The sequence below is a fragment of the Chinchilla lanigera genome, unplaced genomic scaffold, assembly GCF_000276665.1.
Source record: "Chinchilla lanigera isolate Chin_1 unplaced genomic scaffold, ChiLan1.0 scaffold00099, whole genome shotgun sequence".
Classification (NCBI taxonomy): domain Eukaryota; kingdom Metazoa; phylum Chordata; class Mammalia; order Rodentia; family Chinchillidae; genus Chinchilla; species Chinchilla lanigera.
Genome location: NW_004955500.1, coordinates 1,478,945 through 1,506,178, shown reverse-complemented (window position 1 = coordinate 1,506,178; position 27,234 = coordinate 1,478,945). Strand labels below are relative to the sequence as shown.

Here is a 27,234-nt window from a genome sequence, read left to right as displayed (position 1 = left end):
CAGAATTTTGGTGGGTTTGCAGTATAGGAGATCTGTTCTTTGGTCATTCTGTCAGGACTCTGCTGATGTCATGCTAACATTATTGTTTATCGCAAGTCACGTTCTCCTAGTTCTACACTGCAGGGCCCCTGGCAGGAGGGCCTCCGGCGCATGGGGAGCCATGTGGCGGCGAGCACTGTTGTGCGCCGGCCCTTAGGCCGGCTGCCGCCACTCAATTGAGATCTATCATGACACAGAGAAATAATGACACAATTGGCCCACCATGCACCGACTGCAGATGCCCACCCTGGGACGTGTGTGAATCATTCAAACTTTAAACAACCCCTGGGAATACACGCCATACAATGGGCCACTCTTGCTCCTGCCATTGAGAACCAGAAAGGTCCAGAGCCAGCGGAGGAGCAGCTGCTGAACAAGGACTCAGAGAACATGAGAATGCAGACTAAGCCCACGGAGTCAGAGGTCCTGTGGCCTGGGGTCACGAGAGCGGCTTGGAAGCTGTAAACCAGGAGGACCTTGCACAATACCTGCAGAGACTCCCTGGAAGCCATTCTTCCCCTGACAGTACAGGCTGTGGTGGAGCTCTGGAGAAGTCTGGAGCAGGATTCCTGCTGCCTGTGCTGACAGTTGGGGAGAGGACACTAACTGGTTATGGGTCCCAATGCGATGGGAGGCTGGAGAGAAAATGCTAAAAAAAATGGCTTTCGCCCCAGACGGCTCACTTGTTTTTTGACAACTCTTAGGCTGTAACTACTTGTTAGATCCTTCTTGTGTATCTCTGTCTTCCTGAGAAACCACTTTGAAGATACCACCATGTATTACAGCAGTCATTGATATTTTCCTACTAATCTGTCCATAACTCTGTAATGTTTGTATTGTTCCTATCCTATTTCATAAATGGATCCATGTTTATTATTGTGTGTTTCCTACAACAACCATTGAGAATTATTGAATGATTATTCAGTAGGTCACTCATGTATAGTTCTATTTATATTCTTTAGAAGCCACTTTGAAGATACCTGAGTATAGTACAACAACTATTGATAATCTCCTACCTCTTTTGTCTGTAACTCACTATCATTTGTCTCTTTGTTTTCCTGAGAAACTATCTTGTAGATAACAATATGTAAAACAATAACCATTGATAATTTCCTACCACTTTGTCTGTAATTTGGTAAGCCCCCCTCTATTATTATGTTATCCTTCTTTTACTCTTTACAAAAAAAAGACAAGTTCTCTCCCTTTACTCCTTTACCTACTAGTATTTTAGACTCACATTCATTTTTTTAATCTAGTATGTGGCTCATTACTGTCACACTTTTCATGCTCAGGTTATGTGACATTTAACCATGGGAGCCTTCTGCTAATGTTTTGAATTATCTGAAAGATTTCTTCTCCTCTTACAGAAAAACAAGTTTGACTTTAAACTGTCCTTTTGGATAACATTTCGTTCAGTCCATGGGGATGTTAGTTCATACTGTGATTAAAATATAGCACAGTTTTGCAGTCCCTGACAAGGTCACACCGTTCAGTTGGGGCTGAAATTATCTGAATGATTGAATCCCCGTGACTGTTGAGAAGGTTTTAGTTGTTGATTCCTGAGTGCAGAAGCTGACTTTGGATTTCTTTGAGTTGCAATTGATTTTCCTGTCCTTGGGGTTGAGAGGCAAGGGTGGTAGCCGCAGACACCTTCGAAGTGTGTTTGCTTTTGTCAGTGTAAGTGTTGGAGTCTGTACCAAGTTCAGTGCTTTTATTGGAAAGGGACACTGAAGAGAAGAGGAAGTTGAACGTGGCTGACAGCGCTCCTGTAGGAAGTGGTAAGAAGAACTCGGCTGTGTGACTGAAGCGACTCTTGCTGACGTGCCTGGGAGGAGTCCCCAGAATGATTTTAGAACGATTTATTTTCCCCTTGAGGAACATTTTGCTTTTTCTCTTCAGTTTTGTTATACCCTGATCTCTGCAGATAGAGAGTTCTATGGAAAGCAACCTATGAGTGGTACAGTTTATTTTTAAAATTTTTTTTTGGCTTTTGATGTTGGTGTAGGATCTTGTTATAGGCCAGGTAAGCAGTCTGAGCCTATGAGATTCTCAAGCCATGATGTTTTAATGAAGGCGTTTTTACCACCGTGGGAAGCGCGAGTTGAAGGCCATGACCGGGAAGGGAGCTAGCACGGTTTCCTCGCGCCAAGGCGGGGTCTCGATCGCCTGTTCCTTAACTCGTGTCACGGTGGTGGCGATGAGCTGGAGTCACCCCGCCCCCCCCAGGCAGAGGTAGAAAAGCGTCGGCTCCCTCTGCGGGTCATCGTTCCTGTTTGGGCAGTGAAGGGCTGAGGAAGGGGGGGCAGCTGAGCGCAGCGGGGCCTCTCGGGGCGCCTTGAGTGGAGCAGGGGCGACGGGGAAGACCCAGCCGCACTTGGCGGCGGCTGCCCCGGGTGGGCAGAGTCCTGGCGCCCAGCCCCCCGCTGGGCCTTGGGAGATTTCCTTCCAAGAAGACGCGGCAGTGCTCGCTCGTATGTTCTCGGTCTTGTTTGTAAATGTTTATATCTTGCTGGATATTTAGTGGAAGGAACGGAATGTGTGTCACTGAAAAAAACTATGTGAAGCAGATTTGTTGTCAATCGGCATGGTTTAAGGCCAGAGTTTATTGAGGCATTTATGGATGAAGTGATGACTGATTTGCATCAGAGTGACCTGTCGTGGGTGGAGGTGTGGGCAGGGGCTTTAGCTGACCTAAGAATATGTTAAAATTCTTTTTTAAAAAAACATTGAGTGGAAGACTTTCAAGTCAGTGAGACTTCGTTTCTCAAGAGGTTTCCTGGGAAAGCTCTCCTGCCCCAGGGCGTCTGGTAGGAGTCGAGGATCCGCCCCTCGGATGTTGCTGCTCTTGGTGCTCTTGGGAGAGCTGAGAACGTGCTCCCTGTTTGCGGCAGTGTCGCAGTGAGGAAGGCCGAGGAAGGCTGGTTGAGGGCGCGGAAATGCAGGACCGAGTCAGCACAGTGTTTTGTCATTGGTGTGCCTTCGCTTCTTAAAGGGGAGTTTTCAACGTCTGTTTTTCAGCATTGCGTAGAGGTGTGCTCAAGCTGTTGGAAAACGTGTTTTCTCTTCTCGTAGGTATAGCCTGAAAGCACAGCCTGAGGAGAAAATGCACCTCGCCGTGGTCGCCTGTGGTGAAAGACTGGAAGAGACCATGACCATGTTGAAGTCAGCCCTCATTTTCAGCATCAAACCTCTTCAGTTCCATATATTTGCTGAAGATCAGCTGCAGGATAGCTTCAAAGCGCGAGTGAGTAGTTACGGAGCCGTGGCTGCGGGTGGGGAGTGGCGTGTTCAAGCGTGACTTAAGAGAATGCTTGGTACTGCATTGGTGCAGAAATGCGCATTTGGGAACTCTGGTCTCCTGACATTTCCGTCTTGAGTCGACATCTAGAATGCAAGAGTAAGATCTGCTTTTTAATAGTAACAAGCGATTGAGAAGTCCTTCCCCAAACGCAAACATTTTATTTTACTGACTGCTGTTCCAGGATGTTTTGATTGAGCAGTAATAAAGATGAACGTTTCTTTCTCACGCAAAGGTACACAGTGAGTTACACGGCAGATCTTCATCCTTGTGGACTGTTTCTGATTATGGCTGAGCTATTTCTTCCTTTCTCCTTCCTTTCATCCTCCTCCTGTCCATCCCTCCACCCCTCCCCTTTCTTGCCTTGTTTCCCCTTCTTTCCCTCCCTCCCCTCCTCCTGCTTTATACTAGGAATTAAACCCAGGGCCTAGTGCATGCTGGAAAACTGCTTTTCTACTGAGCTGCATCCCCAGCACCGCTGAGCCCATTTTCAACATGAGGCTTCAATCTCATGGTCCAGGATAGCTGCTCGTGATCCTGCCATTACATCCATGTTCAGTCTACCTGAGAGAAGGGCAGCCCCTTCTTCTGTTCAAGGAAACTCCCACAAGGAGTTGTGACCTTTCTGCCAGTACTCCATTGGCCTCCATTTAGCCATATGACCATACCTAGCTGTTAGTGAGGATGGAGATACACTTTGTAACCAGGGTCGCTTTGTAACCTCCTTAACAATGAAAGAGTTTCCGTGCAAGAACTGGAGATGAAAGACAGAAGAGAACACGTAAGAATTCTGCGTGAGACCTCACCACCTCGTGTTCTGACTTGATAGAAAGGGTGACGCTGCTGATGTTTTCCCCTGCCACTAAATGGAGTATTTAAGCTGGTCTGGGTTTTCTACTTGGCCTGAGTTTTTAAAGTTGTTTTTTTTTTTTTTTTTTTTTAAGTTCACTTTGGATGTTAAGGGAAAAATACAACTTACGATCTCAGTTCTGGCAAATCTTTTGATTCACTAGAAAGGTTTATTTACACCTTAAAAATATTTCTAGTTTATATATTTTTGACACATATTTTTTGAATCTTGATCTCTTTACTTAGATTTTTATAAAATCATAACGGAATAAATTTTATCCTAGAGATTGAACGAATAATAATAGGCTGCTATGTATTGGGAAAGCCTTTAAAAATTAATAAAAAATAAAACATTTATTGTTTCATCTTAGGTACAACTTTTGTACTATAGTTTTCCATTTAGAGCCTCTTTGACTTTATTTATGTATTTATTTTTTGAGACAAGTGTTGCTATACAATTCAGGCTGGCCTTCAGCTCACTTTGTAGCCCAGGCTGGTCTCGAACTTGCAGCAGTCCTCCTGCCTCAGCCTTCTGAGGGATGAGATTACAGGCATGAGCCACCACACCTGGCTTTCACTTTAATAATAACAAAATTGGCCTATGCTTTTGATGAGTGAATATCAAATATTTAGTGGAACATGCTTACAATACTAAAAAGTAACTAAGATGACAAATGCCAAATATTTCATTTTGAGTTGGTATTAAAATGATATTTAAGTGATTTATAAGTCAAGGAGAAAGATCAAAGTGCTAGCTAGTCTTTGAAAACAATAGAGACAGTAAAGCAGAGTGCTGGAGAAAAGGTTCTCCCTTCTGTGTGGTAGGTAAACTCAGAGAGATCTTCTTCACCTTATACGTAAATTAGGTTTTTCCCTTCTCTGTAGGTTGTTTCTGAATGCTTTTCAGGTCATTTGAATCAGCAGTTCTAAGTGAGAACCTGGTGGCACGTGCCTGGGTCATGGCTGTTGGGGAGGATGAGGCAGGAGGATCATTTGAGCCCAGGAGTTCAAGGCCAGCCTGGGCAACACAGTGAGACAGTGTCTCCAAAAAAATAAAAAATCGATAGAAGCAACAGTGACATGTAATACTTAACTGAGTTTGAAATAATTCAGTATCTTCTTATACATTCAGGATAGTGAAGATTGTCATAGATTTTGGATATATTTTGCTTTTTGTAATGATTTTTTAAAAATTGGCATCAGATATGTATTATTCTGAGTATTTTAATATCAGAATTAGCAATGCATATTAAAATTAGTTTGACTTTGAATGTCAACATTTTTATTATATTACATACTATGGTAATAAAATTTGTGCTTGATTTTTCTCCTTTTAATGTATGTAGAAATGGAGAGAATTTACATAGGTAAAGTTAAGGGGAATGGATACTTGCAAGGCTCTTTCAGCTTTCTGGTTTTTTGACTCGTACCTGACAACCTTCCTCTATGTGTCGGTGATGTTTTTCTGGGATATTTTTAGATTTTGTATGAAAATAAAACTACTCATAGAAAAAAAATCTCTGCTCTAACTGTTGAACACAAAATGTATATGATTGCTGTTTTTAGCTGTTTTGTTTGGTAACTGTTAGATTATATTACAGGAAAAATTGAAAGTGAAACGAATCTAATTGATTTTTATTTTTTAGCTTGACAGCTGGTCATTTCTACAAACATTTAATTATACATTATATCCCATTACATTTCCAAGTGAGAATGCGGCGGAGTGGAAAAAGCTCTTTAAACCATGTGCCTCCCAGAGACTATTCTTGCCAGTAAGTCCTCCCCCCTTTTTTTTTTTACTTTGAAGTTTACTTTTACATACATGAGTTTCTGAAGAGTTATATAAGTTTAGTTCAATAAACAAATGTACATTTAAGTTTTCTGTCTTAATTACTTTCCTCGTTGCTGAGACTAATACCCAGTGTTAAAGCAGTTGTTTAGCTCACAGGCTGTGGAGGTTTCCGTCCGTGAGCAGTTGGTTCCAAGGCAGGCTGGCTTGACAGAGGGGCAGCTGTTCATGGGACAGGATGCAGCAAGAGCCAGTGCGAGACAAGCCTCTCTCTGTCCCTACATTGTATCCAGTCTACCAGCGTTCGGGTGGTGCTAATCCGTCAGTGGACTGATCCAGCGATCACCCACTCTTACTCCCAGCACCCTTAATCCCAGAATTGCACTAGGAATCAATCACACACTTTAGATTCAGCCACCTCCAAAAAATCCTATGACCGCATGAGGCTTTGGGGGGACATTCAGATACAAACCATGACATATATTACTTTCCTTGGCTGTGAGGAAGAAATGTTCCCATAGAGCAGGTCAAAGCTATGATAAAAGTCTTGCTAAGAATAAAATATTTGAGGCCAGGCATGTAGCTCAGTGGGAGAGCTCTGGCCTAGTGTGTACGAGGCTCAGGTTGAATCCCAGCCTTGTTTCTTGTGCAGCTGTGAAGTGATTCAAGCAACCCTAGCAGATTAAGAATATAGTTTACCAAATCCAGAATATCGGATAGAGTTACATTATAGTTTTAATAGTCTAATTTGCCTACCCGTATCTTTGATGCTGTGCTTAAAAATTTTTGATCTTGCAGTCTTTCTCAGTCTTCCTTCCATGATAAAAAGCACTCAAGTGAGGGATTGAGATCGGGAAAAAAAATATTAAAATACTTTAGGCCTTAGAAGTTTTAAAAATGTTTATACTGAGTTATTGCAGTGTCACACTGACCGTCATTCCTGCATGAGTGTCTGTCTTCTGCCAGTCATTCGCGCTGAAGTGCCTGGTGTGTGGGAAGGGGCAGAGGCAGGGCCCGCGCTCGCATGGAGCGTCCTCACTAGGCAGGTAGTCGTGCAGATGAGCTCTGGAAACGCGGGGCGTGATGAAAGAAAAGGACGAGAGACAGGCATGTCCCCGTCCGCTTTTTCTCCTTATTGACAAGTTTAGTTGTTGATGCTGTGATAGGAAGTTTGTCAGATCATTTAATCATATGGTCTGGTTACATTCCTAAGTGGAACTCTGGGAGAGTAGGATGCATTCTGGAAACCTGTCAGATTGTTCTTAATTACTTGTGCATCGTTTTTTGTAAACCAGGTTTAAGTACATTGATACTTTATTTTGCCTAATGACAAACCTTTCTTGCTGAGCTTCTCTTCCTTTAAAACAGACAGGTGAAAAGGACCAAAATGAACTAGAGAAAAACATAGGCGCGTTTATTATATAACCTTATATCTGACTTCTAGTGAGGTGAGCTTGAGACTTCATGCAGCATCCTCCTAGTTGGCCAGGAACGCAGTGGCCTCTAAATAGATGATGAAAGCATCCCCTTGTAATTGAGGTCTTCGAGAGCAGATGAACATCCCTACTCAGGCTCTGCAGTCAACCGTCAGCTCTTTCCCTCACCCTGACCTTACATCTGCTAATGGTGAACTAAGGGAGCAGTGAGGTGATTTCTGGCCAGTAGCTGCTCATTGAGGCGGTGGTGTAACTCTAGTTGATCAAGATGTAGCAGCTTTGGAAGGTAGCAGAATGGGGGTGAAACTCTTGTCCCCATATTCTTACATAAAAAGGTACAGATTCATCTCAGCGTTACATCTTGCTACTAGACCACGAGAGGTGGTAAATTTAAATGTGTGGGAATTGGATTCTAAAGTTTGTGGGTAAGGCAGAATGACGACTACCCTAGAAAATCTCTGGAATGGACCTCCTTCTGCTAAGGCAGTTCTCGTCTTCACCCTTGCCAAGTGCGTGGTGTTTGTTATTTATTAGCAGAAAGTAAGCATAGAAGTAAGATCTTGGACTGTAGATCTGGGTGGTGTGGGGTCCAGTTTGGTGCCAGCCACTTAACTAGTTGGTACCAAAATGATACAAAAGTGCTGGTGTTACAGGCGGAGGGGAAAAAGGTTAAAAGATCTTCATTTGTATTGATTTATTTCTGTATTTATCTCAGGCAGTTAGGATCTGAGATATAAATCCTCCTGAAGTCAGTGTTATTTTCCATTATGAAAAACATTTCCTCCCTGATCCTTGAAGATAAGGCTTTTATTCCAAGTATAGGTACTGAGTTTTTTGTGTCTTTTCCTAGCTTTTCGTCTCTTAAAAGTTGATGTAATGGTTAGGGTAGCATGATAGATTTAGGACAAAGTATTGTACTTTAGAAAATTAATGTAAATTAGCTTATCTCTTTAGTGTATCTTTTATGTATACTGCTTTTCTTTTATTAATAGAATTACAGTTAACTCATCAAGTATCTCTTCTCGCAGTTAATCCTGAAAGAAGTTGACTCGCTGTTGTATGTTGACACGGACATCCTGTTTTTACGACCCATTGATGATATTTGGTCTTTACTAAAGAAATTTAACTCCACACAAATTGCTGCCATGGCACCAGAGCACGAGGAGCCCCGGATAGGATGGTACAATCGCTTTGCCAGGCATCCGTACTACGGGAAAACTGGAGTCAACTCTGGAGTTATGCTGATGAACATGACACGAATGAGGAGGAAGTATTTCAAGGTAGGCCCCGATACAGAGAGTTGGTTAACATTTAGTGTTATTAAAATCTGGACCAGACTATTCAGAATTCGTTTGTCTGTTGTATATTCATAGTAGTCTGTTCTGTGGAGCATTATAGGAAGTCAGACTAGATTAAAATAGTCCTGCGTGCAGTCGTGAGCACGGTCTCTCTAGAGTGTCACTGGAGGACAGTCGTATCCCGTTACTCTTGAATCCGAAGTATGTATCTTAGGGCAGCAGAGAGTGGTGGTGAGGAGCACAGACTCGCAGCCCTCGACATGGTTCAACCCTGGCAGCTTAATAACTCACTGGCGTTGAGTAAGTTTTGACTTTCTCTCGGCTGAAGTTTGTCATCTGTAAAATGGAACGGTAACAATACCAGGGTCTTGGGCTTTTGTGAGGATTGTGAGGTTCAAATGAGTTGAAATAGTGCCTGACACATGCGAGTGTTGGCTGTTACGGCACTATGCTGGAAGTTAAATTTTAAAAACACCCTTGCACGTTTCTAATCGCAAATGGAAGAGTCAGGTTTTAAATTCACTGATGCACAATTTACCTGTTTCACGTGTGTGAGTTGAATGCGGTGAGCTGCGTCTCATTGTCGTTTGTGGGCTCTGGGGTCAAACTGGTCTTACGGTAACTTCGCTACCCAAGCACTGGAACCACAGCCACTTGGTTAGACTTACAGTGCCCATTGTCTCAACTGAAAAGTAGAAATAATAAACAGACTCATCTAAGCTAGTTCAAAACTGTTTTGTGTAGGCCATGATACTTAGTAAGCAGATTGTAAATTTTAGCTAAAAGCAGTGACTTCTGAGCAACTGTCCGCTGTTGACTTTCCCTCTACTGTTTATTCCTTTATATCTAGTTAGGACTAGAGCAAACATTACAGATTTGACGTGTGACGATGTGAGTCCCTGGGTGTGTCTGTACGTGTGTTTCTTTGTTAGTATTTTTTGTGTGCCACCTGGCAGCAAGACGTACGAATTGGCCCTTGGTGAAGTGTTGGTCTTCTCAGCCGGAGCCGCTTCCTCTTTCCTTTGGTGTGAGCAGGAGCATTTCTTGCGGCCCTGTAGACCACGTGCCAGTGTTTCAGGCTTAGAAGTCTGCCGGGGGGAGGGGTGTCCCCACACTCCTGTGTTTTGTTGATATGGTAATCATTAGTTTTTAGCTTTCCATTTCCTGAACCTTTAAAAATCTTGACTGCAATTCAGTTTTTACTCCCCAAATCAGATGCATTCATGAAACGAGGCCTAGATGACCTCTGGTCTTGCTTAGCAGTGAACATCTTTCTTCAGTTACTCAGTTTTTTGTGTTTTGAACCATGAAGTTCTACTACTAAGTAAAACTGGCCTAGGAACATGTTATTTTCTGATTGTTAGACTATGCTTGGTGATGTTATACCAGAAGATGGTGCTCTAAGATTATCTACTAAGAAATAATGTGACTTCTCAATAACTGCATTTGGAATTCATAGGACTATGAGCAATATGGCAAAGACTGTAGAGATAATTTAATATCATTTGATTCTTAAAATATAGCTATATAGTTTAATTGCATTATTATTATTTACTTGCCGTTGGCGTATGTAAATGACCAAATGACCTTCTTACATACCTCTCCCTCTGTCCTTTTTTGTTTGTGGCAAGTTTTAAGCCAGTAGAGATGTAGATGAGGGGTGTGTGTGTAAAATAACTGCTCAACTTTCTGACTTTTTGCTTTTTTGCATTATTGACTTAAGAAGGAAAGATGAGAGGACGGACTGCTTTGGTTCCGTGGGTACCGTTCCCCACACCCATTATCTCTGTTACAGACAACCCTATTCCTGCCCTGTGAGAACACATTCAGATTTGCTTCATTTTCAAGTGGTTATATTTATGATTGCCGAGGTGGTTTTATACAATTTATTGTTTTAAAATTTATTTTATCATCTATATTTGTTTTTTTTTGATAGTTTTCCTGTCTATATCTTTAGCAAAGAGTGCCTTGATTTTAGTCCTACAGTTCTGACACAGATCTTCAATTTGAGATCTTTAGCCACACAACTTAATTCTTTGTAACCACTTTCGAAGTTGTTCCATTCAGATCCACGAATGGTGTCCACGGCTGTCATCATACGAAAATGCATAGGACCACACCTACAGGATAAAGGTCATCTTTTAAATTCTGTGTCACTCACTTCCTACCATCCATGGCTGTTGAATTTCAGCCTAATATATTCAAGTAACAAATATTAAAAATTTAAAGTGGTAAAAAGTCTACATTTTGTTCTTTGTATTTCTTAATGCTTGACAGACAACAGTGTCACATTGGTTAAGCTCTTGGTTTTTTGCATTACAGTATTTGCAGTTTTGAATTCTTACAAGACTATCTCTTTTTCTCTCATTTTAAAAAATTACTAGAATTTTTCTTAACCTTTGTGTTGCATAAAAATCAAAGAACATAAGTGAGGCACCTGGAAGTCCTTCCCGTGTGTGTTTCTGAGCCGTGTTCGCGTCCTGCTATTTATTACTTGTAAAGTGAGTTTGGCCTCTGTTCCACCCGCTGCGGGCTAGCTTTCCGGCTCTGCAGCTCAGTGTTCAAAGTACTTGGCGTGGTGCCTGACAGAGCAGCACCTCGGTCACTGATTACCTCCAGAAGCGTTAGGCTGGTTTCTAGGAATGCGGCCGTAAATGAATTATTGAAAAGTACTGGGGAAGAGAACACCGTGTATGAGGTGAGCATGTTGTTTTTACTTATCTGAAAGATGTCTGGAGGGAGGACTTGTGTTGTGTTGTAGCAGTGAACGTCAGAGGAGGATAAACTTTTCAAAGTGGAGTCACTAATGCTGGGGAATTGTTAAGTTCCCGGGTTCTGTCATCCCTGGAGCAAAATGTGAACAGCCACCTGTTAATTTCATATTTAAGTGTAGGATAGGCTGAAAATGAATACACCCATCTTCAAAAGCATGAATAATTCTAAAATGAAGCTAGTTGACCTTAATATAGCACAGTATGCATTTTGGTAATAGACTTGATAAAGTTAGAGCTGTATTTTTCTGCTTTAAAAATTGCAAAACTATTTCTCTCATATGTGTATACTTCAAAAAGAAGACCTGAAGTTAGAAAACGCATTATTAGGCACTGGGAATGGAGTTGGAGAGAGGAGAGGGAGGGAGCTTACGATACAGACGTGTGGAGCTGTCACAGTGAAAGGAATTTGTACAGTTAGTATATTGTTAATAATAAAAAGTATCTTACAAATTGCAAAACAAAATTGTGCGTATAAAAGCTCAATTCATTATTTAAGAGGTCATAAGGAAAAAGGAGTTTCCCCTTTACACAGTTCTCCCCAGTTTTATGCTTTGGGCAAAGTGACGTCATAAACTTCGCCGTGTACTCTTTAGAGCTCTGAAAAATGTATTTTGAAACAAGTAAATATGTATATTAACACTTATATAAGATACTTTTCTGTATCTTCAGCTTGCCTGTTAAATTTGGTAAGTAAAGAACTGATTTCTATGTTGGTACACATAATCAGATTTTAAAACTTTTTAAGAATAAAAAATAAAATTAATGATACAGAATTTCACTAAACAAAATGATAGAAATTCAGCAGTGGTTGTTACATTGCATATTGTTGTCTTCATATTAGTTGCTCAGGTTACCAGATACAGGCATGCAAAATAGACCGAAAAATTAAGCATTAAACTATTCCTTTCAATAAACCAATAGAAATTGGTAGTACAGTTATCTTAGCTATCTTGTGTGTGTATATATATATATATTTTTTTCCTTCCTTTTTTCTTTCTTTTCTCCTTTCCCCCAGTCCAGTTGTTCTTTCCTTTTGAGCAGTTTTTCTCCCTTTCACCATATCTGTTGTACCTTTCAGATCTTATTCACTCTTTCAGGCTCTTACACTAGAGAGACAATGTGATGTTTACACACGTGAGTCTGATTTCTTTCACTCACGTGTGGTCTCTCGTTGCTTCCCATAGTCACATTTTTAGTATGTGTGTGATATTTTAGAGAAGGGGTGATCGGGTATAACTGTGGACCTCATATGGAAATGCACATCTGTGGCTAAAGAAAGATGTTTTCATTTTTATTTTCCTTATTGTACCACCACTGTGGTGAAAAATCTTCTCATGTTGCTGGGCGTGGTGGCGCACGCCTGTAATCCCAGCATTCAGGAGGCTGAGGCAGGAGGATCGATGTGAGTTTGAGGCTAGCCTGGACTACGTAGTAAGTTCAAGGCAGCCTGAACTCTCTAGACAGACCCTGTCTCAATGAAACAAATTCTTTTTATGTAATTTATCACCATTTCCCTTTCCTCTTTTTTGAATGGCTGTTTGTCCGTATTCTTTGCTCATTTCTTGGTTGTTTTTCCATATTTACTTGAACTTTTTTTTAAAGTTTTTAAAATTCATGTTTGCAGTACATAGCATTACATTTATTGTGGGTTTTTTTTTTTACATGATTTATATATGCTTCTTTATTAATTTCTCATAGTTTTTCTTTAGCTATAATAGCTTTAGCTATAATACTCTCAGTTATACCATCATCAAATAATACTGCTGCTGTCACTTCTTGTCCAGTAGTTTTCTATTAGAACTTTTTCCATTATGTTACACAGATTTTTTTCTCCATTTGATATTTTTTTTCTGAAAAGATTGCACTGGACCCTGTAATTCTATTTTTCATAGATTTTCTTTTAATAGATATTTCTTTTTAATACACACATCTAATCAAATAGTTGATTTATAATGATTACCTCTGTGTGTTTATAGCTAAATATATATATATTTAAGATTAGGACAGTATCTTTAAAATGCAGGAAATTTTCATATCTATGTGTCAGAATTGACTGTAAGCATGTTAAGAAATAATAAAAAGTGGGTAGAACAACACAGTACTACAATATAATAAAAAGTGGGTAGAACCTGCCACATGATACATTCTCATTATTAGCTGTTATTTTTACCATGACTGCTATTATTCCCACACTGACCTTTTATAATTAGATGTTCAGAGAAATTTGAAATGCTAAATCAAATTTAAAAAATTTAAAAATGCACACGCCTGAAATTAAACACTAAAAATCAATATACTTTGCAAAAATTGAATTGGAGAAAGAGATGGGCAATGGAAAACAAAAGCAGAAATTCATCAGTTTGTGTCTACTTGCAGTACATTAGCACCCCTGCTGTTTAGGGGGATATGTCTCCAGACCCCCAGTGGATCTTGTCAGGTCAGCTGGTGTACCGAGCCCTGTATGTATGGCGCTGGAAGAAAGTGTCACCTGTAAGTGAGCACAGTCAGAAATTAACACAATAATAAGAAAGTAGAAAACCTGTAACAGTCTGCTGTGATAACAGTTACCTGAGTGTACACTCTCAGAATAAGCTTGCTATACTGTAGATCGTAGAAACGTCAGTCTCTTAAGTTTTTCTTACTGAGAACCTTCACCTTTCCGTAGTTCTCATCTTAAAGTTAAGTTGTAGTAATTAAGTAGTACTTAAACTATTGCTTGGGTCTGGGGATACAGCTCAGCCGCACAGTGCCTGCCTGGCAAGAGTGAGGTTGTGAGTTCGATTCCTGGTAGCAGAAAAAAAAGATTGCACATTAAACTGCTGCTACTTTTTCTGTTGTTTCATTGTGGATACGTGTAGCTTCAGGTACCTTTGGTGTCTTCCCCTAATGGGAGGTAAGGGTCCCGTGGTTTCATAACACCAGGAGTTTGCAGTTCTCCCGTGGCTCTGTGGTTGTTGCTGAAGGAGGAGGGGGGTGTTATGCTACCATGGAAACCTGGCGTTTTGAAATTGGTTTAATATTTTTGTCCACAGAATGACATGACGACCGTGCGGCTGCAGTGGGGAGATATCCTTATGCCATTGCTGAAAAAATACAAACTGAACATCACGTGGGGTGATCAAGATCTGCTGAATATCATGTTTTCTCATAATCCAGGTAATCACCTAAATTCCTTGTACTCTGTATGTTTGTAAAAAGAAGTTGCAGATAATACTTAGTCAAAAGGGGAGAAATGCATTTATTTGACTTTGGCTTATGCTAGTGGTTGCCTCTATTTACAGTTGAGACAGACTTAAATTCTTCTTGAATTTTAATTTAGTTGGAAGAGATCTGAATCCCAAATGCATCTTTCACTATATAAGTCTTACTTGCTAAGGGGTGCATTTTTAAACTAAAAATTTTGCAGTGTTAATCCTGTAGAATTAGGGTGTTTGCTTCATTGTTTGATTTTTCTTTGTGTAGAAAGCCTTTTCGTTTTTCCGTGCCAGTGGAATTACCGACCCGATCACTGCATCTACGGGAGCAACTGCCAGGAGGCCGAGGAAGAAGGGGTCTTCATTCTTCACGGGAGCAGAGGCGTCTACCATGATGACAAGCAGCCAGCGTTCAGAGCGCTTTATGAGGCACTGAGAAGTGTAAGGCCTGCCTTTTCCTTCACTTCCGTTCGGTAGTGTCCAAGCTCAGGGAGGGTGCGGTGGTGTAGATCTAGAGGCCCCCAGAGCCTCCTGCGTGCAGAGGTGGGAGCTGTGGGGGCGACTGGAGCACGGGGCAGGCAGCTGGCGCGTGCGGAGGTTGGGTCTGGTCAGCGGTGGGCTGTGGCCGCCTTCCTGGCTCCTCCCTCCGCCCTCCCTTCCCGCCTGCCCTGCCGGGGGCTGCTCTGTGCCGTCCGCTCCGCCTCGAGCCAGCCGACTTTGGACCGAAACCGCTGCAAGCTGCGAGCCGAGGTGAACTTCCGTAAACTCCGGGTGCCAGGTGTTGTGGCTCGGGGATGCGAGCGTACCACAGATGTCCCGTAAATCTGTTGCTTAGGTGCGTCAGTTATTCAGCACGTTGCTCTCTTTGCTTTGTCATTGGTTCTCGCTCTGTAAATTGTGTCTTTCCAAGCCATTTGCCAGTAAGTTACTTACGGTACCCTTTCTTACCCCTGAAAGCTTCAGTGTGTTTTACTAAGCATAAGAACGCTGTCTCATCACCGCAGCACAAATGCTGAGCTCAGGAAACGTGAGGATTCTTCAGTCTCTCACCCTTCCGTCTCGTCTGTGTGTGTTCGCGCTGTTCGAAGGAGCGTGTCTTAGTCTTTGTCTTCACAGGCGCTGGTTTGCAGAGTGCAGACGCCTCTCCCCCTTGTTAAATGTTCTGTTTTTGTTGGATGTTTCTTCGCGGTCAGTCTCAGGGTACACACCCCTGATCCGATGCCACGTGTGATGCTGTGTTCTTCTCAGGCTGTCGCAGTCTCAGTCCCCTTTGTCTGCTGTGCTTTGCTGGTGCTGTTGCCCACGTAGCGAGGACGTTGTTCAGCTTCTCCTCGGCGCACAGCTACTTTTCCTCGTGTACGTGGTCTGCGGGAACAGTGCTGTAAATCATGGGCCCAGAGGAGGGACCTGTGGAGGGTGACTGGGCTGTGAGGACAGTGTACCGTCTTACTGTGAGGAGTAGGGTCTGGTTGGAGGAGGTGGATCGCGTGGCTGTCACAACTTTCCTACACGTTAGCCTTGGTGGCGGCTCTTACTGTGTCTGCTGTGCTTTACTGGTGCTGTTGCCCACGTAGCGAGGACGTTGTTCAGCCCTTACTGTGGCGCGGCAGGTCGCTGTTGTTCAGGTCTAGCTCTCCTTCCACAGGCGTAGTTGGCGCTCAGCAGTCTGCCGTGAGGAGGGGTGGAGCCCTCCCTTCTCGGCCGTCTCCGGGTGTGTGTATGATGGGGTCTTGGGTGCTTCCCCTCCCACCCCAGTGACTTGTGTCTTTCCCTTCTAGTCAGGTTGTTGCATTTTTCGGCCACGTATTGTGGCATTTTAACATCTTTATCATGTTTTTAAAGTTTCTTCTTATTTTCTGTCCCCCCAAAATATTCCAGGTTTGTCTTGTAATTTCCTGTCCTAGTTCTGAAATTCGCCATCTTTCAAAGGAGCTGTGTTTTCCTTTAGCAGGCTTTGCACGTTGGGCGTGTTTATTGCTACCGGGGTGTCTTTGCTTGTAGAGGGGCCCCTTCAGGGACAGAGCTGCGAAGTACAAACGCAGACACACAGAATCGTGTGTTCATACTGATGCCTCCGCTTCTAGCCCATTCCTCCAAGATCTTCCTTCCTTCTTCTTCTGTAGGGTTTATCTCCTTTCACTTCCACAGTTAGAATCTTGACTCCTAGCGTCAGCAATTTCCTCATTTGTTCAAACCTATAGTGCATTTAAAATAATTTCTTTTTTTTCTTTTTTTTGGTTTTTCTCTGGTACTGGAAACCAAACTCACGACCTTGCGCTTGCCAGGCAGGCGCTTTGCCGCTGAGCTAAATCCCCAGCCCCTTAAAATAATTTCGGAAGTGCTTCATCTCACTGTTACCTCCCCTGTCAGCCCTAAAAACCAGCCTGCTGAGAGGGGTTCAGGACTCGTTGCCAGTCACCCTGTCCTGCTCCTGTGCGGGTGCGTACTCAATAGAGTGCTCAGAAGTGACCTCGGGTTCTTTTTTTCTCCCTTTAGTGTGGCTGTTTTATTTATTTGCAATACATTTTCTTCTGTCCTTGATACAAGTTTTTAATAAGTAAAATATTAACGTCCTTCAGAAAGTTGAAGCCATACACTTGGGAGGCTGAGACATGAGGGTCACTGAGAGTTTGAGGCCATCCTGTACTACATGATGAGATGCTGAGTCAAAATAAGAAATGTTGAAAGCCTGCGAGGGTTTACTTAGGTGTACCCTCTGACCGCTGTCCCTCCTAGCACCCCCACCCCCCAGGTTTCCGGTGGGGCTGTGTTCTGCCTTTCCTTCCTGCGCTTCTCTTTGGAAGATGAGTACCTGCATTGTGTACTTGTTTCGTAATTTCCCTTTTCGTACACAAAGGGTAGCACACTGACAGAATTATTTGTTCTTCTTTTTTTTTCTACTTAAGATATTCTGGAAATACATGCATCACTCTCGGTGATAGGATGCTTGATAATCGTTTCTGGTATTTTGAATTATGAATAATGGAGCATCACATAGCCTTGCCATGTGTACCTTTGTATTTTGGGCAGGTGACTGTCCAGGTGACATCCCTTGAAGTGGGAGTTTGTATTGGAGATAGTGCCCATTTTGCCAAGATACAGGGTTTGTTTGCATTTTTGCCAGCAATTTATGATGCAGCCTTGTTGCTGTCTATCCTTATTTTTTTATATTTTTTATTTTTTTGGGTTTTTCTCCGGTACCAGGAACCGAACTCACGACCTTGCGCTTGCCAGGCAAGCGCTTTTGCCGCTGAGCTAAATCCCCAGCCCCTGTCTATCCTTATTAACATTGTGTGAGCAAGCTTTTGAAATTTTGTCATTCTGATGGATGAGAAATGGAGCCTACTAATTTGCATTTATCTTATTATGAAGTTGACTCTTTTATATTTTTAAGAACTTGTTGTAGTTGTTTTTGAGACAGGATCTTATTTTAGTTCACTTTGCCATTGTATTGAGCTTGCTGTATAACCCAGATTGCCCTTGAACACACAATCCTCTTGCCTCAGCCTCCCAACTGCTAGGATTACAAGTGTGTACCACCATGCCCAGCAGGAACCATGTATCTTTTTAGGGGTGAATTTTTTTTTTTTAAAAGTCTTTCACCTATTCTTCTGTAGATTTAAAAACAAATACTATTGAAGCACAATTTATATAACTTCACAGATGTCCCATTTCATGTATGAAATCTGTTGATTTTTAGCATGTTTACAGAACTGTACAGTGATTATAATGAGAATGTTTTGTTTTCCCCTCCTTTTCATTTTAAAAGTTCATTAAGTATATTCTTTATAAGGAATATTAGTTTTTTAATCAGCGATATATTATGGTATTTTCTCCACTTTGACTTTATTGAAAGAATCTTTTATGTTTTGTTTATTTAAAAAATTTCACACAATTATTAACTTTTTTTTAAAGAAAAAGTCATAATTAGCCTTTTACTACCAACAGGTTGTAGAACTACTTATAGAAGGATTCACTCATACACTATTTCATTTATTACATTCACACTTTAATTCTTTCTATTTTGGAAGCGGCATGGATATTATTTGATCCTTTTTCAAGTAGCTCTGCTGTTGTCTCAACACCGTTTAAAGTTTGTCGTCAGCCCAAAGTGTTGAGATACATTGTTGTGTACTAAAATTCCATTTGTAATTTCCAGACTTCCCGTTTCATTCTGTTGGTCTGTCCATTTGTGTACTAATCTTTTTAAATTACTCTTTTTGAATTACTGATACTATGCTTTCTGATAGATGACTTTGTGCTGTTTTATTTTTTAATTTTTTAAATATTTATTTTTAAGAGAAGGTCTTGCTTTGAAGTTCAGGCTAGATTTGAACTCACTCTGTAGCCCAGGTTGGCCTTGAAATTGTGGCGATCCTCCTGCCTCGGCTCCCCACATACTGAGATTACAGGTGTGTACCACTAGGCCTGGATGTGCTGTTTTACTATCTGATAGGGCTATTCCCTCTTCATGGTTTGATCTTTTCAGTGTTCCCCTAACTATTGCATGTTTACCTTCCCACATAGATATAGAAAAAGCTCATTGATAATTTTATTGGGGCCATATTAGCGTCATGCATTAATTCAGGTACTACCAACATTTTGTTGTTTGCTATGGTTTGAATGTCATCTATGCCTGCCAGAACCTATTATATTAGTCACTTTCTCATTGCTGGGACAGAATGCCCAACACTCAGAGTTTAAAGGAGGTGAGCTTCATTTTGAATCTGGTTGGTGGCTTCAAGGCACAAACAAGAGGGCAGAGGGGCCCGACAGAGGGAAGGTTGCCCAACCTGTGCCAGCCAGGAAGCAGAGAGAGAGGGGAGGAGCAGGGACCCGCCTCCCAGCATCCTCTACCGCCCAGCAGCAAGGCAGCTGGGAACTCATCTGCCAAGGAATCCACAGGCGAGTGCAGCGTCCCCACGATGCAGTCCTCTTCCAAACACAGGAGACTGCGTGGGGCATTTAGGGTCCAGACTGGCGCTGCGATTTAATTGCCTGTGTGACGGTATTGAGCGGTAGTGGGGCCACTAAGTAATTGTGGTCACGGGGGCATCACCTTCGTGAGGCGTTGTGTGGCTATCTAGAGGCGGTTCTTAGAGGCTCGCTTTTGGATAGTTGCTTTTGTGGTTTTCACTGTGATGCCCTGAGCATCAGCCTAGCAGGTGCTGGTGCTGTGCTCATGGGTTTCCAGAACTGTGAATGAAATAAAGATCTTTGTAATTATCTGCCGTAGTTTTATTTTTATTTTTATTTTTGTTTTTGTTTTTCTTCCAGTATCAGGAATCAAACTCATGACCTTGCGCTTGCCAGGCAGGCGCTTTTGCCACCGAGCTAAATCCCCAACCCCTGCCATGGTTTTATTAAAGGAACAAAATGCAGACCAGGACGGTGGTGTTGAAGTATCCTAATCAAGAGTGAGGGCTGTGTTCCCGTTCATCTGCAGGAATGCCTTTGGGTTTTCTTCCTGCAGATTTTAAATATGCATTACATTTATACTTAAGTATTTTATCATTTATGTTGCTTTGTAAATAAGGCTTTCTCTGTCAAATGTTTATAATTTTGGAAGAAATTTACACTGTGTCTACCCTACTAGCACCCCAGATATCTGTTCTCTCTTCTCCTTGTTCTTCCAGTCTTGTTTTGTGTAATTAAGGAGGATTGATGGAGATGATTATACTTCATGTACTTCAGGGGGATGCTGAGCTCTGTGGGTGTCTTGGGGACCAAGACTTGGGGCGGATGTTACGGGCTTCGGATTTACCTTCCATCGACGAGCTGTCCACGAGCTGTATCGTTGGTCCTGTTAGCTGAGGCACTGCTAACCTAGGGAGGCGTACATGGGGCCGTTGAACTCCTGTAGATGTGCTTTCTGCTCTGCTAGACTCTGCTTACTCTTAGTGGACATGGAAGCAAGATATAAATAAATGGAATTGTGTTAGTTTGGCCTCTAAAGGTAGGGATCCGAAGAAGAGCTGATGACCCTCCTGGCCAGTTCTCACTGCTTGCTGGTGACTGAAAACCTCTGGTCTAGTATGAAGTGGTAAACAAGAGTAAGAGCACTTGACTAACCTTTTGTGACAGAGCCTTTACTAGAACTGAGGGTTTAGTGCTGTTGTTACAGGAGTTGTTTGAGATGGGCCCTGAAGAATGAGTAAGAGTTTTCCAGATGGGTTGGCCCATCTGGGCTGGTATCTAGCTGCCTGAGAGCACTGTCTGGACTGTGGCAAGGTCCCTGGAGAGCCCCGGCGCTGAGCCGTTGTCTGACTGGAGCGGTGGGTGAAGGCGAAGGCACGCAGTGGCCAGCCTGAGGATGCGCCGTGGACGTGCTGTGTGAGGTGCTGCTCACAAGGAAGTGGAGCTTTCTCCGGGAAATCATTCTCCCACGCTTGGTAGAAGACAAATTGGTAATAGCTCAATAGGCTGTGGTTTCTGTAGATTATTTGCTAAGTTTCTTGTCCTAGAAACTTGACCGGTAAAGTTACTAAATAATCAGCTTATCATGATACGACTACAAACACTGAAGAATTATAAAATTTAGTGTTGATTTTAATTTTAATGTAGCAGGCTTGTGTGCCTTCAGAAATGAATATCATATTTTAATAATGCTTTATTATGGGTTGTCAGAAGGTGATAAAAATGAAGAAGAGTACTTTTGGGGTCCTGAGACTTCGTAAGATACAAAAGAAATGCGTTCCTTTGTTTCCTTTGAGCATTTAAAAAGAATCTTATTACAGAACTAAATCTCTCTGGCTTTACATTTTTTTCCTGTAGCATATAAATGTATACCTTTTAAAATCTGAGTAATAGCTTTAAGTTGATTAATTACACTTTTAAAAAATAGATCTTATTTTTAAAATAATTTCAAACCCTAATTTTTTGGTGTGTTTGTTTTGGGTCTGTGTTAACTACAGCTTATATCCATCCATTTTTCAACTTAATGAATTTAATCAGCCTCTTATGGTGCTCTTGCTTTGTGTTTTTATCTTCCCTTAATCTATAATTCAGTGAGAAGTGTAATTTTTTAAAGAACTGCATTCAGACAAGGGTATTTATGCAAGTTTCAGACGGCAGCTTAGTCATAGCTGTGGGATCCAGTGAACAATATGAATTATAAAGGACGCGAACCATCTTTAAAATTAAATACATAGCTGTATCTGCTAACAAATCAGTTTTTATAGTCCGTACATATTTGTTAAATATTAGTTGTTGGGTGAATAAAAATACTAAGCTTCAAAATTGGAAATTCAAAATGGTAACAAAACATTTTATGGCTCAATGAGGTATTTTCTGCTTCATGTATTTCATTCTGAATTACTGTATTTCCTTGGTGTTTCTGCATTAACTTTGATTTACTGTACACCTGGTTACATTTGCATAACTATTTCTGCAAATGATCTTCAGTGCTTTCCCTACCACAGTACCTCCTTAGAGATGGTTGACATTCAGGATTTGTTAGATCCAGTTGTTATTCTGTCATCCTTGTCGTGCATATTCTGCTCTTTGTTTATTTTTGTGGAACTGGGGAGAGAACCCAGGACCTCATGCATGCTAGACAAGCACTCTGCCACTGAGGTACATCTCTGGCCCTTTTTTAAAATTTTGTTCTGAGATAGGGTCTCACTGAGTGGCTCTGGCTGCCGTCCTGCCTCAGCCTCCTGAGTGCTGTGCTTACAGGTGTGTGCCACCTGCGAATTCTGTTCTTTGAAAATGCCTCCTCACATTGCCTCCTCGTGATCATCGTAGCCTCCTGGTGTGTTTGCTGCCTTTCAGCTGGCACGATATAGAAAGGCTGGCTTTCCTAAAAGGTTCTGGGTAATGTGCTGGAAAGGAGGGACTGTGCTGGGACAGGTTCCTCAGAGGAGCTGACACCTGACCTGAGCCCGAAGGGTGGTGAGCTCAGGCCCTGAAGCAGTGGGGGGTGAGTCAGGCACAGAGCAGGACAGCGAGAGACCTGCAGTGGTGCAGGGCACCCCGAGATGCAGGTTAGTACTGCGCAGCCCCGAAGGCATGGCAGCTGCGGTGAGGGCACAGTGCAGTCTTTAGGTCATGTTTCTATGGGTGGACAAGACAGTTGGTCTTTTTCCTTAGAGTCAGACTGCTGTGTCATAGAGCCAGGTGAAGTCTGATTCATGAGAAAATGTTCTTATTTCAGAAAATACTCATCCAAACACATTTTTCTCAGCGAAGGGAAAGAATTAATCACAAACACCAGAATTTAAATCACATGGAAATGAAGGAACCGAATCTTAAGTATTGCATAGTCCTGGAGTCTGGAGTCTTCCCCTCATTCTTAAATGTCTTTACCGTGTCTGTATTTTATGGTTAATATTGGATAGTAGAAACAAGAAACCAGCCCACATTTGGTCTCCCATGGTTATATTCCTCTCAGCCAGTCGTTTCACACGCTGGAGTAGCATTACTCGACCGTGTGGTTTGACGAAGTTTACTGCAGGCTTGGCCGTGTCCGGCCGCCTCTCTCAGTGTGCACTGCTCGTTCAGCCTCGTCCTGCAGGCCGTTTGAAGGTGACAGCACGGTTTGTGTGCTCGGAGGAGGACTGCTGCGTTTGCAGAAGTGCCCAGACCAGTGCTGGCGAACCTTTCAGAGCTGCCAGCGCTAACCAAGAGCCAGCTGCGGTGTGCGCGGCGTGGATTCGCCACCACTAGCATAGACTTTCGGAGCGAGGCTGCTGGGGCGGAGTCCTGGCTTAGCCACTGACTAAGTTTGTAACAGTGGGGAAATGCTCCCTCCTTGCCTTGATTGCCTCTGTAAAATGGGGATGTTAATATGTATCTCATAAAGTTACTGTGAAGTTTAAACACAGTAAGACATATAGAACTCTTACGGTGGCATCCAGCAGATAGAAACTAAGCTTCCCTCCTTTTTATTTCTGTCTTCAAAACCATTTTAGATGTTTCTATTGAGTGTGTGTGATTGATTCTTTAAAATCTCTTAAAGAGTAATGGTTTCCTGTAGTTGTGCTCACAGTTTTCCTGCGTGAAAGGTACAGACATTTAGGATCTCTGCATCTCCTCACCAGCAAGTGCATGTAAAAATGCAGGCGTACTTGTCGGTCGATGGTGGCTTTCTGCAGACGGACTGTGCTGAGATCGGAGCACATTTCTCCTCCGTCCGTGTGCTGATGAACCGCAGGGATGATCGCAGGTTATTGCCACTTTTTAGGTTTCAGGTTCTGAATTTCCTTTGTGATTTTGCGTTTTTAACTGACTTCAAACGTTTATGTAAATTATTTATTTTCAACACCCATCCGTCTTTCTAATTGAAAATATGCCTAGTTGAAAACACTAAATCAAAAAATAAAACTGATTTAAAATAGTAAGATCACAAATTATTTCCACTTAACTACTGCTACAGTGTTCCCAAATATATTCCTTAGGGTATTTTACATCTTTTATAGTAAAAACAAAATGAAGAGGATTGTTGAAAATATATTTTGGAATTAATGGGTCAGTCATCATTCAGCTGGCGTATTTCCTGGTTTACATTGTAGACCTTTTTGTGACTCCCTCCGAGCGTTGCAAATAGCAGTTCTCAAATGTCTTTAGCTTTGGGAACTTCTGTGTAAATAAGGCTCTCTGGGAAGTGTGGAGCTGTACTGTCATAGAGCATTCTTCCCTCCGGGCCTCTGTCTCAGCCCTTTCTACTGTAGCCTCACCACTTTTTCCGGAGACGTTTTTGGAAGGTGGGAATGGGGATTTGCACGAGAAAATTCTGGGGGTTTTTGGACACTCAGGCTGATCTAAAACTTGGAATCATCTTGCCTCAGGCTGTTGAGTAGTTGGGACTGCAGCGCTGTACCACCAGGCCTGGCTAGACCCCCACTGCTTTTTTAAAAGAAGCCCAGCGTTCATAGTTTCTCCTGGGTACCTTCAGAGTGTTTGGTCACTTTACAGCAGGGTCTCTGGGTCTTCTCTGCCCTTGAGCATGTTTTCCCTTGGCTTAGAATGCCCTTCTTCCGTTACCCACCTCTGAATAGCTTTCCCCGATTCCCTCAGAGAGTTACCATCTCTGTCTCCCTTCGCTAACAGTTCTGTGTGATTTGTTGAAAATGTATATTGAACACATACTTTTTGTGAGGTATTAGATGGAGGTTAATATTAAACTGGAGAAGTTGTGGGGAGAATAATGAAATTTTTACTTTTCATTTTCTTTTTCTAGTGTTCTTTTGAAGATGACAGTGTGCGTTCCTTATTAAAGCCTTTAGAACTGGAGCTTCAAAAGACTGTGCATACATACTGTGGAAAAATTTACAAAATATTTATGAAGCAGTTAACAAAAAGCATAAGAGACCGTTATGACAGACCACCAAAGAAAAGGTGATTCTTGTGACTGCTGAGGTAAATGGATGAAAACAGCAAAGTATCAGAGGATGTGTGTGAAGGAATGGTCTTCATGAAGTATCTGGGAAGGAAATACTCATCTCCAGAACAGTTTCTTCCCGAAGAAGTTATAAAAGCAGTATATTCATGTGATGAAGAATGAGCTAAAATCCTGAGTCCCAACAGGAAGACACGTTTGATCTCTGATGTTTTGTAGCACATTCCTTGCCGTCGCTCCATTATTGCTGAAAGTGTTATTGAATGCTTGTAGACCAGCGCTCTCTGGACTTTTACTCTGAGTGAGTGAAAGGGTAGGGGCGGTGGGCGGAGGAGACGTACCTCTTACATGTGGACATGCACACTGTGAGTATAGCAGTAATTTATGTCAGCACTAACCTCACTTTATGCACGTGAGAAAAAGTTGTTTACAGGAGCAGAAAAGGTTCTGTTGCTCAAGAAATGTGATGTGACCAATGTAGCCCTTGACAATCAATGTGTGCCGTTACGCATTTCATCTCTGTTCTACAAGTTTTCTGTGACAATCGTGTTCAAAATCATCTTTCGACTATAAGCTGCATGTTGAGTTCTATGAGAAAGAGTAAAAATAGTGAAAATGTTCAGGTTTGTGTGTGGTGCGTATGTGTGTGTGTGTGTGCATGGGGTGAGACAAGAAGAAATGTTTTCATTTTGTGTGCATTAAACTGTTTTGCCAAATCTCACTTATAAGATATTTAGAACTTTTTTTATCACTTTATGTGAAAGTTTTCAGCTTTCCTGGGCATTCTGGAAGCAAGATATATCATGGCGATAATAAAGTGAGGACCTTAATAGTAATGCTAGTGTGATGGTGGAAAATGCAGTGGACCAAAGTGTACAAGCAGTATACGTCCTGAGATCAGTAATTTAGGGAAGAATGGTCCATTGAAACTATTCTACCTCAAAATGGCTTTGCAGGATATTTTTTTGAAGAAGCAAATTTATAGATCCAATTTAAGTAATTAAATTGGAGTAAGTTAAATTTACTTAACTCCAAGTTAAATTGGAGTAAATTAAATTTAAGTAAGTTAAACAACTTTGATGGGTGATTTGGATTAATAAGATTGCTATATCTAACTGCAGAAAAGTAGTTTTGATTGGGTTAATGTGCATGTCTTCATTTTTTGAACAGTGCTAGCGATAGTTAACTTTTTAATCTTGAAGATGAGAAAAATATTGACTTCTCTTCCCATTGTTGACCTGCTGTCTACATAATATAATTCGAGATCTGAGTGCTTAGTATGTACCATGCTGGAGCATGTCTCATTTTGCTGTGTGCTATTTGGTTATCTTCATTTTCCCTCTGCTGTTTTAATGCTTAAACAGAGAAGGGGACATGATGAACGAAAAAAAATCACGAAAATTGTGGCATTTGGCTTTGAGACGATACAGTGCCTTCTCTGTAGACCTGAAATATGTAGAAATTAAATGGTTGGTACTGTTGTCTTCTGTCTGCTGTGGTTCAGTTAGGGACAGATTAGAGGAGAAGGTTAAGAAAGGCAAATTAAAAGTTGACCCCACCCCCGCAAGACCTCCCACAAAAGAGAGGGTGATAACTAGCCTGGCTCTTGTAATAGATAGGTTGCGGAGTGTGAGAACTACGGTGAAGTGGAGCTTGCTGAGGAGGAAGTGAGAACGCTAGAATTTCAGGCTTCGGCTGATGCATATATATTTCTAATGGTCCACACAGGAGAGCATTGCTGTCTGGCTCTGGAGGGAGGGAGCTTGTTAAAAATAGATGTCCGGAACCTTCCTCTTTTGGAGACTAGTATCCTGTGTCTAGGATGGAGTCTGCAAAATCTTTTTAATGAAAAGATTTGAAGATTACACAGAAGTAGGGAGCATAGTACAATGGTACTAATCACCCAGATCTCATGCTCTACTATGTCAATATTTGTTTCATTTATTCCTCTTTTCTTTGCTGATTGTGTGTTTGTGTATGTGTGTGTGCACCCAGGCACACATGTGTGTGATTATTTTTTTTTTTTTTTGAACTGGGAATTGAACCTAGACCTTCACATCTCCAGCCCTTTTTACTGTTATTTTTTATTTTGAGACAGGGTCTCACTAAGTTACCCAGGATGGGCTGAACTTGAAGTTCAGGGCTAAACCTCCCAAAGTGCTGGGAATTACAGGTGTGTCCACACACGGCTTGTTGAAGTATCTCACAGAAATCCCGG

The 27,234-nt window shown here is 41.9% G+C and overlaps 1 protein-coding gene across 2 annotated transcripts in view; it reads left to right on the top strand.

Annotated features, from left to right (window-relative positions):
* Gxylt1 (glucoside xylosyltransferase 1) overlaps window positions 1–27,020 on the top strand; it is a 32,227-nt gene extending 5,207 nt beyond the window's left edge. The window contains exons 2-7 of one of the 2 annotated variants that reach the window (XM_013505719.1): window positions 3,112–3,283; window positions 5,833–5,958; window positions 8,440–8,691; window positions 14,516–14,639; window positions 14,946–15,118; window positions 24,858–27,020. In XM_013505719.1, coding sequence (XP_013361173.1) covers window positions 3,112–3,283; window positions 5,833–5,958; window positions 8,440–8,691; window positions 14,516–14,639; window positions 14,946–15,118; window positions 24,858–25,019 — 1,009 coding nt within the window. In that variant the 3' untranslated portion in view covers window positions 25,020–27,020. The remainder of the gene's footprint in view (window positions 1–3,111; window positions 3,284–5,832; window positions 5,959–8,439; window positions 8,692–14,515; window positions 14,640–14,945; window positions 15,119–24,857) is intronic. The other variant, XM_013505720.1, reaches the window with a different exon arrangement.
* Window positions 27,021–27,234: the final 214 nt, after the last annotated feature.